This window comes from Eremomyces bilateralis (genome assembly GCF_010015585.1).
Source record: "Eremomyces bilateralis CBS 781.70 unplaced genomic scaffold P152scaffold_34, whole genome shotgun sequence".
Classification (NCBI taxonomy): Eukaryota; Fungi; Ascomycota; class Dothideomycetes; order Eremomycetales; family Eremomycetaceae; genus Eremomyces; species Eremomyces bilateralis.
In genome coordinates, this window is record NW_022985100.1 from 95,011 (window position 1) to 106,460 (window position 11,450).

An 11,450-nucleotide genomic window follows, 5' to 3' on the forward strand; every position below is an offset into this window, starting at 1 on the left:
GTGAACCCCGCCATCGTGATTACCCATATTGCTGGATGCCTGGCTCCTTCTCTGGTCTCCCGTGATTTCTAGTCACACCTGCTGCACCGCCACACCGGGCGCCTAGGCGATAAGGCGATAAGGCGATGCTGCCATGAGGCACCAAGGAGAACCCTGTGCTACCTGGCCAATCAAGATACGATTTCTGTTTTGGGTAACTATGCATGCAGCTCCCCGGTCTACTTCTATCATCATCATAAACATCGTCTGCTGTCATTTCTCCTCGGTTTCTATCAACTGGTTTGTCCTCGCCGTGGGGACCCTCTGTCCAACTCTGCTATATCAAGTCTCTCCTTACTATGCAATTCCTCTCGCTTTGACTGAGTAAGTAAATCAACGTTGATCGCTCCAGGCGTACTAACCAGCAGATCCACCTGCCGTCCAAATTCCAAAGACTCGGTTTTATCCTGACGGCGCAATCTCAGTTAGCGACTATGGGCTCATCAGCCATCACTAGACACTAAGCAGACTTACTAGAGAGGCATTGAGTCTCGGCCAAATTCCAGACACACAGACCCCCGTATTTAATCCCTCACACAGGTTCTGACCTCCCATCTCACTCACACTTATTTCGTGCCTGGGTGTCCTCTACACCACCACCCGCTCCAGTGGTGCTACAGCTCAACGGCCACGGGAATAGTGGTAGCAACGGCCAAAGCTACCTTTCTCATGTGGCTGAAATGGACCGCGCTGCAGAGCAAAGGGCCCGAGCAGTGGAGCAAATGGAATGGCCTGTAGAGCAACGGGGGGGAGCTGTGGAGCAAATGGACTGGGCTGTCGAGCAAAGAGCGCGAGCTGCAGAGCAACGGGCGGGAGCAGTGGAGCGAATTGGGCCGGCTGAGCTTCGGCTAGGTGAAGAGAGAAGGAGAGAGCAGAAGCGAGCAAAACGGGCTCGGAGAGCGGCTCAGCGTGCCGAAAAGGCCACAAAACATAGAGCGAACTCTCAAGGCGGAGGGGCCTTCGGTGCTGTCGGAGGAATGGTGGATGCTTCTGGAGCTCTTGCATTCTACCCACTGATGGCCGGAGCACCTGAATCTCCGATGGCATCAAATCCATTCATGCCACACCCACCCGCTTCATTTGCTGCACCGGGGACTCAAATGGTACCCCAGACTCCACCCATGCAGTTTCATGGCCCATACCTTCAAGGATCGGGAATTCCAGTCGCGGCAGCACCGGTTCAATACTGCCCGGCTGCTCCAGAGCCCAAACCCACACGGAACGGGCCTCAGTATGGATCCACTCCCGTCGACAGTAAGTGGGTATCAGAGCCTAAGTTCACACGGAGTGGGACACAATATGGATCTTTAGTCGGCCAATTTGTGCCAGAGCCAGGACCTCGACCGTTACAGAATTTTATCCAGTCTGGGCAAGTTCCGAGTCAACCCACAAGCAGAAACAGCACAGGGAATTCAATGGCACTCCAACTTCCTTCCCTCCCGATGCCCCCTGGAACACAACATGGACAACTAGCGCAGCAGGGGTCGCATAGTACCACGGTGCGAAGCAAGGGACCGCCGGTCCTGAGGGTTGTAGTGAGTCAAGGGCCAAGTGGCCTCCCTACAAAGCCGACTTCCCCGACTTTGCTGGGTCATGACCACTTGCCACGACTTTCATTACCCGCACGTCCGGTGTCCAAAGATGAGAGAAAATCTATGGTCTCCCGTCTTCGGGAGTACCATGCTGCGGAATCCGAGTCTGGATACTCGCCAGTCTTCCACGGGCAGGTGTTCATCCAGGACATGGTACAGGCTTTCCGGTATGCTTTACGGGCCGAGGAGATTTCCCTCGCAACCCCTGGAGCCGGAAAGCCGGAACTCGTGTTCTGGACTGATGCCTCCGCCGCTAACCCGTGTTGCCGCCACGCAGGTGTTGGCCTGACGAGCCAATGCAACGTCATAGGCATAGAGTGCATTGAAAACGCACTCGCGGTCACCGGCCTGCCCTCAGTCTCCTTTGCGGAATTGTTTGCGGTGGCCTGTGCCCTCGAGGCTGCGGCAGAGCATATCCAGAAATGGATGAAAGCCAGAGATCTCGTGGCACGGAATGATTTGCCTGAAGTGACTGTTTTCACTGACTCGCAGGATGTCCTCCGTATGTGCATGATGCCGGATCCTCGGCACCGCACCGAACCTACCATGCTCAAACTCGCAGCCCATTCAACCTGGCTTCATCGAACCGGTGTGAGCATGCAGTTACATTGGGTTCCAGGCCACGCTGGCATCAAAGGCAATGAACGAGCAGATTCTCTTGCCGGACAGGCGAGAAGCTATGCGCAGTTCATCGCCAAGAGGAATAATTTGTCTTCTGCCCAGATCAAGGCCCGCGGACTCTTCCAGTATGAGCTGCCTCCTGGTTTTGATGTGTCGCATTGGAATCCGCGCCAGTCAATCCAGTCAGAAGCTGCTGGGGCGACAACCTCGAAAGGAAAAGAGAGAGCCGTCACCGCGAATAATTCACTTGCTGGTTCTATCGTGCAGCTTCGCCGATCTAAACTGCATGACAATTGTCCAAAGGCAGCAACAGATGGCCATTCAGTGTCGAAGCCGGATTGGGCTGGGGAAGTTGTTGACTTAACAGAAGACTCTGATCCAGAGTATTTGCGGGACGACTCGATGCCAAGAATCATTGGACAGAGCGCCGACTCTACGGCTCCGGTACATCCGACGAACCAAATGGCCAACGCGATGGATGGACAGGGAGGATCAGTAGCCACAGCACCTCGTGGAAATGACCTCCTCTCATCAGACCCGCAGGAAGCGATTAACTCACTCCTGGATGGCATTCACAATCCTCCCTCCCGCCACCGCCAACAATTCATGGTCCCTGTATCCTCCGATACGCATATGGAAGACGGGGAGATCTGCGAGTCTCCTCGTATCCACGCACCGCATCGGCAAGCCTCATCACAACAGGGACCAATCTTCAAGGCCGATGATTTTGCAAGAGAAACCGCAACTACTCTTTCAACCACGAACACGAGCATGCCACCAATGACCACGGGTTCATCGACGCGAACTGGTACGGATTGCGACACCCCCCACTCCGAAGTCGACTGGGACGCCCTGATCTCCGCCCTCGATAACTCCACCGCCGCATCTACCGCCAGCAGCCACGATGACGCAGGCACGGGAGCGTCTGACCAAGCGCCATCGGGACGACGCTTCGTGACTCCAGCACATCGTGGGAATCGGGGCCATCGGGAGCTTCGGAAGGGGAGATGGAATAAGGAGCGGAACCGGTTGTATCGGGAAGAGAGTTTGGGGATGGAGGAAGGGTGGCGGAGTTCAATTGAAGATGGGGTAGCATTGAGGATGGGCCCGGATTGAAGGCTCTTGAGGCTAGGACTGGGCTGTTCTTTTTCCTTGCTTTCGGTATATGGTGCCAAGGGGAGGGTGTTGCAATGCGGAGGAATCAGAGGTTGAAGATGAACGTTGTGTGATGCTATCCGGGCATTGACTGTACACTGATATCGCCCGTGGATATGAAACGAACATCAGGGCGAGTCTGGGTATCCAACTCCGCGTACGTTGTTCTGCTTGTCGGGGAGTTATGAGCCGTGTCTGGGACTCTATGATTAGATGATGAGATCGTCTGTGAAGCCATGTATATGTACGAATGGAATGAATATCAATATAAAACCCGCCCTCGAATTATATCCGGGATGACCGTGGATATGCTACTTATTGGCGAGCCACTTCGATATGATATGATCGCGCGACTGAATCCTCGCTTGTGGTCTGTTAGGTCTACACCTAGGAATAATATCACTGATCTGCGCCTTGATGAACTCCCTCCGCCTTTGCCTCTCCACTGCAGCATCGTTTCGTTCTACGCAACCCCAGAACCAAGGAAACTATGCAATAGACGTTTTCCTCCTCCAACCCAACCCAGTGATTCAGTGACCGCGTGCCACGCGTCCACAAAACCCGCCTCCTGTTTCCCAACCCCCTTTCTCCAACGGGTACAGAACTAGGGAGTGACCAAAGTCGCCGTCGTACCCCCTCCAATGGTCGGCGTCCCGCATGCCGTGTGCCCACACGTAGCAAAATAGTAACACAAATGCACTGGCTGGATAGCTCTGTAAACGGCCGTTGCGGAAGCGATTTTGGTAATTCCCGGACCAGTATTCGACAGTCCCAGAAGGAGGAAATTTCGGATACCTGTACCGAGCTAGCGGCCCTATCTGAAGGTGATTGCGACACCTGTTTAATATCCCATCGTGTGGCGGGTTTGTTAGGTCACCTACCGGTAGTCAACTCCTCCTGATCCACCCACCTTCGAGAACCCTATTGTATCCCCATCCTCCACGATCTGCCACAAAATCAAAGATCGATTCCCACAACTGCAAAATTCTTCCAAAACAAACGCAGATAACGGATATGAAGCCCAAAAAATAAAACCATGCAGCAATGGGAGTTCCCTATAACTCTCCTGGCGGTATGGAGGATGTCGAAATCAGAGGGTCAATGTCGCCGAAGACGCAGGTCCGTCGAAAATACTCTCTCTGCAGCCATGGTAAGGATTGTAAAGATGCCGTTTCTCCCTAGTTGTCCAGCCTCGCTCTCGGAGTCTTGTTCGCAGTCTACAGTCCTCTCCTTTAGTTCCAGTTTCATCAGTTGGGCGGTAGTCGACGCTATCAACGCTCCAATCAGCAAAAGTTCTTTCTCTACACCTATTCAAAGAAACTACTTGACAATGGCATTACGACGCATTATTAGAAAGGGCGAAGCCAGAGAACAGGAGGCAAAGGAGCTTCTGGCTGATTTCCAGAGCAAGCCCCTCGACGATACGGTCCTAGTGTCGGACAGGACTTCGTACTAACGCAGCTACCTCATGAGATTTTTTAAAGAGTACGAAACACTTGAATTTATCATGCTTATGTCCTACACTTGTATCCTCTAGATACGTTCGCGATGTCCTACACCGCGAGCCGGACGATACCTAGTTATTCCTTTGCAGCTCTTCGCCAGAGGAGGTAGCTTTTGCTCAGAATACATCTCGTGCCTTTCTCCAAACCTATACCTCAGACTCATCGGCCTCCAGGGTTATATTGGGAGATCAAGAGTCTGAGAAGGCCCACATTTCTCGAGTATCAACTGTCCTGACACTGTGGAGAGCGCTTGTGCAGGAAGGAGACGAAGCAGTCCTTGCACCCAAAAGAAGAGAAAACAAGCACGCCGCGAAGCAATGGAGACTCGTTAACCCAAGTGGAAAACAGATTTCCGGACCTATCTGGGAGGTTTACAATGTGACGTCTATCCTCTACATGTATATAGAAGTATATTAACATCTCTATAGTGGATTTTCCACGACCTTCCTTCGCTTGCTGGTATCTAACGAACTCAGGAGCCAAAAGCGGCTGCGACTGCTCAGGTTATAGTAGTTATTACGCAGGCTTTCCTGAATCGACACCGTGATCTCCTCCACTCTACAGCACAACTTAGCGGCTTTGTCATGATCGTGCTCTGTATGGCTGTTGGCGGATTCCGGACCAAATATTCTAGAAACCTGAAATATGCAGACGTCAGCATAGGACTCGCCAACGTTGGCAGGAAAACGAACGCGTTCGTACGAATCTGAATGGCAGAAAACAAATTGCGAGTAGTTTCTCTCAAACCTGCGAGCCCTGCGAGCGATTTTGCCGCAACCATTTTACCGTGGCCATTTTGCCATGCCGACTGGTCTGCCTTGCTAGTCACGTCATTGGCCGCGCTCTAGCACGGCGTGCTTTCAGGGCCGGGTATACGTCCTTTAATAGGTTTTGACTCGCTCCAATCTTCGATGTTGCAAAGTCCTTTTCCTTCCTTGGGTTCAGGGCGTGGACGATTGCCCATTGGTTGATATTAGCGGGTCGCAATTCTACAGAATATGGTAGAGCGTCTCGAAGGTATTGGATATCAATGTACCAGTCATGCCAGAAGTATGGATTTAACACTGCGGCTTCTTTCATACCTGAGTTGGGCAGGCATTATGATTCAAAATGAGACGAGTGAATATCAGATATACGTCGTCTCAGGACCAGTGGAGGTTTCTCCAGTTATAATCACTGAAATCAGTGAAGTCGCTAGTACGATCAGGCTTCACAGGTGAGGCTGATAAACTCCATGGCATCCATAATCTGTGGCTCTACCCTGTTGACCTCCAAGCTCACTCAAGGACCAATGTCCCCAAAAATATCCATGGTGCCTCAACAATGAGAACAGCTTGTGTCTTCTTGTCTGCCATTACTACCAGTGCTCCTGAACTGACGCCACTGACTCCAACATGGTCATATTCCCGGATTACCAAGAGCCGCGTACAATTCACTTCATCGTCGTTGATACAGCACCCGTTGACGAAGGTCAGGCTTCATTTATTGAGTTACTGGCTATGGTCACCAAATATAAGAGCGAAGACGATAGGTTGGGAGTAAATCAAGCCGAAAAGGTTTTGGCAAGCAAATCTGCAATAGATTCCATCATGTATCGATAGTAATCGCTTAACATAGAACCCATAACTTATGCTACTAAATTATAGTAATACCCAACCGATGAGTATCCTCCAAGGAATTACCCACTATCCAACATCAAGAATGTACCGAGTTTAACCCAAGTACAGGCTCATAGAAAACGTTATAATGCGAAGACAAATACTCCTGCCGCACCGAGCACGCTGCCAACGACGCCTACAGACAGGCGGATGGTGCTGGCATCGGATTCAGATCCGCATTCAGAGCCAGAGCTCGAGCTCGAACTGCCGCTGCTCTGGCTAGATCCTCCTTTGCCGCCCTTTGGTGAACGGACGACTAGATTATGGACGCTGTCGACGAAGCTCTCAACCAGGTTCCGCTTGACTTTGGTGACGCATCCTCCGCTGAGCAAAGTAGACGTCGGCACTGATGCCCCCACAGGACCAGTGGCGAAGCTCCCTAGAGTAGACTTTGAGCCAGTAGTGGAAGTTGACGATGAAGTGGAGCGAGTGCTGGTTCTACTGGAAATATATCAGTATTCTAGGTTTTTGAGAAGCAGCTAATCCAACTTACGAGCGACCTCCGCGTGCTGTTGTAGTACTTGCACTGCTTCCATCGCAAATCTTGCCAATTTTGCAGCATCCTCCGACGACACAGTATGTGCCAGATCTGCAACCGCCATCTCCGATAGCGCAGCAGGTGGCCGTGCGAGAGATGCAACCGCCATTGCAAGCTTGCTGGGCTGAGGAGCAGCTACCAGATGTGCTGCTCTGCGGTTCTGGCTCTGCAAGAGCAATAGCATTTGCGATCCCGATAATTGCCGCAAAGGCGGAGACGAAGGCGATGAGACGCATGATGGATGGCTACTGTGTAAAGGCTATTTAAAGAGTGTGATGAAGAGAACTTGACGCGAATTGGAGAGGTTAAGGTTGAGGATGCGAAAGACGATTCAAACACCATGGGTGAACATCGTATATGTCCTCGCCTTCCTATTTATCCATTGTCAAAAAATTCGCTGCCTCCTTCCCCTAGGTCTACATCTCGTGTTCCTCCTGGATAACAAGCCACCTTCAATCTTGCCAGTGATCCAAGCTAAGCAGCGCAGCGGTATCTTGGGCCCCTTTCTAGGGCTGGTTCTCTTGACCGGAGTTCCTGTTCTGCCATATTTGGCTCCGTATCGAGCACGGATCCGCAAGAAATAACCACATCTGTTTCGATTGCCTTTTCATTTTCGACATGGCTCTCATTAAAAAGGAAAGCCTTCAATCTAAGGCTGGGGTATTGTTCTAGGCTGGTTGTCCCCTTGTAGATCACGATGGAGTTCCACAGGAGAACTCTGGTCGATGCTTCGTGTTTTCTAGTGATGGCGTCCTTGGCGCGGGGCTTGGAGGGAACTGAATGATGGCGATACGGCCCTTTCATAGCCGAGTTCGCCATAATTAGGTAATCCTGAAGTCGCGCTTAGAGAATACTCCTGGCCCTGTGGATGCTGTTGTGTGTGAAGTTAACTGCCTAGCTGTCGTCTCTTGCAGCCATGCCAAGCGTCGTGTGACAGTCCCTGAAGCCAGCATCAATCAACAAGCTGTCAGTCATCGATTCCGCCTGTTTCTTGGACCTGATGCAGCCATTAAGGTCCCGGAAATGGGCCAATTGAACATGATACGGCTCGCAGTGATCGGTGAGTCACCACCGAGTTTTCCGACGACCGCGACCCGACGAGTCTGGTCAGCCTGGAAAATCGGCAACTCTTTTGTTGCGGATCATCGCTTTCCTCAAGTTCGATATTTTTCAGCCTCATACTACTGGGAAGTCAAAAGGTTGCGCTTGCATCGACAAATCGATGGCAACCCGCCTCCTCAAGATGATTCTTAGTTAGTTGGAAGATTGTCTTATTTCTCTGCGACGCTTCAAGACACCTTTCTCAGATCTTTCCCCTGCACTCTTTTCTCAACATATACGTCTGAGATTGGTGCAGGCCACTCAGAGTCCATCTGGGCGTTCATTCAACACGGTCGGAGTTCCATATTGGATCATGGGACGTGCATTGAGCTGAGTGCTTTTCCGCCTTTTCGGGTCATTTACTCAATGAACACTGACCACCTGGGGTGACGTTTGAACGTTTGGTCAACTTTGGTGATTTGGTCATAATTACTCTTCGCGCTTTGACCCCACTCTCGAGGTCTGTCTGATTCATCCGACTCCGAGTCAGCAGAGGCGCAGCGGAAACTATGAAGAACAAAGATACCGTATTCGTTAGACCACCGCATATAAGTCGCAGATCACAGAAAAAGCTTCTACTTAGTAGCTGTTCGTAGTATGTATCCATAGTTAATCATCAACCCAGCCTACCGACGTGGAAAATGGGTCCCAAGCATCCACTTCAGCCTTGTTTCGGCACGATATCCCCGCGCTAAGCCAACAATGAGGGGTTTCGCCCGACCGCTTGGCACTCTCCACCTGTGACCCTGGTGACATCGAGCGATTTCAAAAACCGCCGAAATCCAGGCTTCCAGATCAAAGGAGATTGCAGTTGTACACGACGTTGATAAGATCTTGCTGCTGATCGGATTACCCTTCTTCAGACCCCGATGCTGGAAGTATCCCGGCCAATCTGAATGACGATGAGGATATGTCATTTTCTACTGGGGAGCGAGTACAGACTCGACGCGCCAGATGCTCATATCGCTGTCGCTGCAAACTGCCATTGAGGTTGTTGCTCGAGCCAACTCTAGATCAAAAGGATTCACCTTCGAGGAAGCATCACGATACGACGCAAAATCAGGCTGTTAATTTCAGAGACCGACCAGGTCCGCAGCTTCAGGTGCTCCGTTGATGAATGGCGCTGGATTCTCTCCAAAATCAGGCATTGGTAACTTACTTCCCTCGGATTCTGCTCATTAGTATAAAATTTTGGTTGATTCGTTCGTTATGCAATTTTTTCTTTGGCCCATGGATAAGTATAATCAAAGTCGTGCGGTCATTTAACCGATCGTGACGGCGATCAATTTGTCTAGAACTTCAGATGCACGCCTTCCACATTCCGTCCCAACGCCATCCCGCGACCAGATGTCTCGATATACCTTGAGTGTCTCAATTATTGTGTCTCTAGGCTGCGACAAGTATTCTCCAGCGCCATCCTGGGGTTGTTGTTGACTATATCCACCTGTAAAGTCGACAAGCTCTTCATTAGAGCGCAAAAGGTGAACACAAACAAGGATGGCAGCCATATAGAAGTCCGACCGGAATTGGCGTCTAAAAGCAATGAGTTCTTTGTCTTCCAAGGACTCATTCTGGAACACGTGAGACACTATCAAAGACGATGGCAACCACATCAGTCACGATCTAATTTCCCGGGTACGGGTGCTCCGCTCGTGCAAACTGTGGAACTACTGAGCAGGAGAGCTCCAACGCAAATCTCCTCAGACCTTGTCGTTTGTGTCGATTTCCACAGGGGTGGGGGGAGAGGCGACAGTGGGCAAGGCTGTCTGGTTACTGCTATATTGTGTGGCACCGGTCGTAGCATGCCGGGTGTCTGGTGCTCGATTTGCGTGGGAGATGATACCGTTTTGTTCTAGAGCTCATCGATGCGGGACGTTGTAAACGTTGTCAGTTGGGTTGAGGGACTGTCAGGAAGCCCATCGGCAGCTGTGTGTTTTGAGTGGCGACTGAAATGCTGTGGTGTTTGGGCTCCGTGGCCAGTGTAGGAAATCAACCATCCACATTCGGGTGGTCCCCATCAGGGTGATCACCAATATCCACGGGCTTTGATTGCCTGAAGCAGGGCCCAAGTCCAACTTTATATTAACGCGATGCAAACGCTATCAATGTCCAAACCAAACCACCCCTCTTCACTTCTTCGTCCTCCGCTCCTCACTGTGGCTGATAGTCAAAGGTTTCCTCCTCTGTATGGATAATCGCCGATTCTGGTTCCTTTGCGAGAGTATTTGTTGGCCCTGCAGCGTACGATCTCTCACCCTTTGCTCCATTTGGGGTTATAAATCGTCGATCGATACGGAGCAAGACATAGAGCCAAACCACGATAATCTCCACGCCGAAATTGACGATGTAAAATGCTGCTTTGTGGTGGTAAGCCGGCAATGGCTGGGTCCGCGGTACCGGGTTCATGTACGATGATCCCGCACGGTACCACGCACCGAAAGCGAGCAGCATGGTCGCCGAAAGCAGCACGAAGATCTTCGTCCGAAACCTGCCCGAGCCGAATTTCTCAACCCTGGTCTTCTTCGGCAACACCACCCCGATCAACACCATCGGCAGCGGGAGCGTTGCCACGAACCCCAGGTATGTCACCGCGTATAGCTGGATGCCGCGAGCGATCCGCCGCGTGTTCGGGTTCAGCGTGTAGAATGTCATCACCGTCACGGTGATGGTCATGACAAGCGTTGCGCCAATCAGCACGTAGAGGCCGATGAATAAGGCCGAAAAGACACGATGCCAGCCAAAGTGCGGGTGCTGGGCGCGGATAATACGCTGCGCGAAGATGAGGTTGATGATGAAAAGCAGCAGCACGCCGGCGAGGACTAAGATCTGGGCGGCGATGGCGGTTGAGATGCTGCGTGGCCGGGTGATGCTCACGATGCGGACGACGAGGGTCGTGATTCTGGCCATGCAGAAGCCTGGAGAGTATATTAACAAACAGGAGTCATTCTGGTTGTTCTGCTGCAATTGCATACCAAAGAGGAGGGCGGAGAAGATGAATTTATGGCCTCTTCGTTTGTTTTTCTGGAAGATGGTCATGTGCGTGGCGGCGCCGGCGACGAACAGAGCTAGGAACACAGCTGAGATGGGGATATCGGTGCTGGCCGTGGCCAGTCCCCCCGACATCCACACCTGGGGAAGATAGGGGGGTCCTTGTTGGACCTGTAGATTCGATGGATTAGCTGGTTGAGGTCCGCAAAGAGCATTTGGATGGTCATACCTGAGGATTTAGGTGCTGCGACAT

The 11,450-nt window shown here is 51.6% G+C and overlaps 4 protein-coding genes across 4 annotated transcripts; 2 read left to right on the plus strand and 2 right to left on the minus strand.

Moving 5' to 3' along the window:
• Positions 1 to 51: 51 nt before the first annotated feature.
• P152DRAFT_462421 (uncharacterized protein) lies at positions 52 to 378 on the plus strand. Its single transcript, XM_033680344.1, has one exon. The coding sequence runs from the start codon at positions 200 to 202 to the stop codon at positions 365 to 367; it is 168 nt and encodes a 55-aa protein (XP_033530186.1). The 5' UTR covers positions 52 to 199; the 3' UTR covers positions 368 to 378.
• A 50-nt stretch (positions 379 to 428) lies between these two features.
• Positions 429 to 3,368, plus strand: P152DRAFT_485363 (uncharacterized protein; the record flags this gene model as incomplete). The annotated part of the gene is made up of 1 exon (XM_033682044.1): positions 429 to 3,368. The coding sequence occupies exon 1, from the start codon at positions 720 to 722 to the stop codon at positions 3,366 to 3,368; it is 2,649 nt and encodes an 882-aa protein (XP_033530187.1). The 5' UTR covers positions 429 to 719.
• A 3,285-nt stretch (positions 3,369 to 6,653) lies between these two features.
• On the minus strand, positions 6,654 to 7,344 carry P152DRAFT_452772 (uncharacterized protein; the record flags this gene model as incomplete). Its single annotated transcript, XM_033678313.1, has 2 exons — positions 6,654 to 7,011; positions 7,064 to 7,344. 2 exons carry the CDS (start codon positions 7,342 to 7,344, stop codon positions 6,654 to 6,656), a joined length of 639 nt encoding a protein of 212 aa, XP_033530188.1.
• A 3,016-nt stretch (positions 7,345 to 10,360) lies between these two features.
• Positions 10,361 to 11,450, minus strand: P152DRAFT_477224 (uncharacterized protein; the record flags this gene model as incomplete). Its single annotated transcript, XM_033681567.1, has 3 exons — positions 10,361 to 11,124; positions 11,182 to 11,368; positions 11,427 to 11,450. 3 exons carry the CDS (start codon positions 11,448 to 11,450, stop codon positions 10,361 to 10,363), a joined length of 975 nt encoding a protein of 324 aa, XP_033530189.1.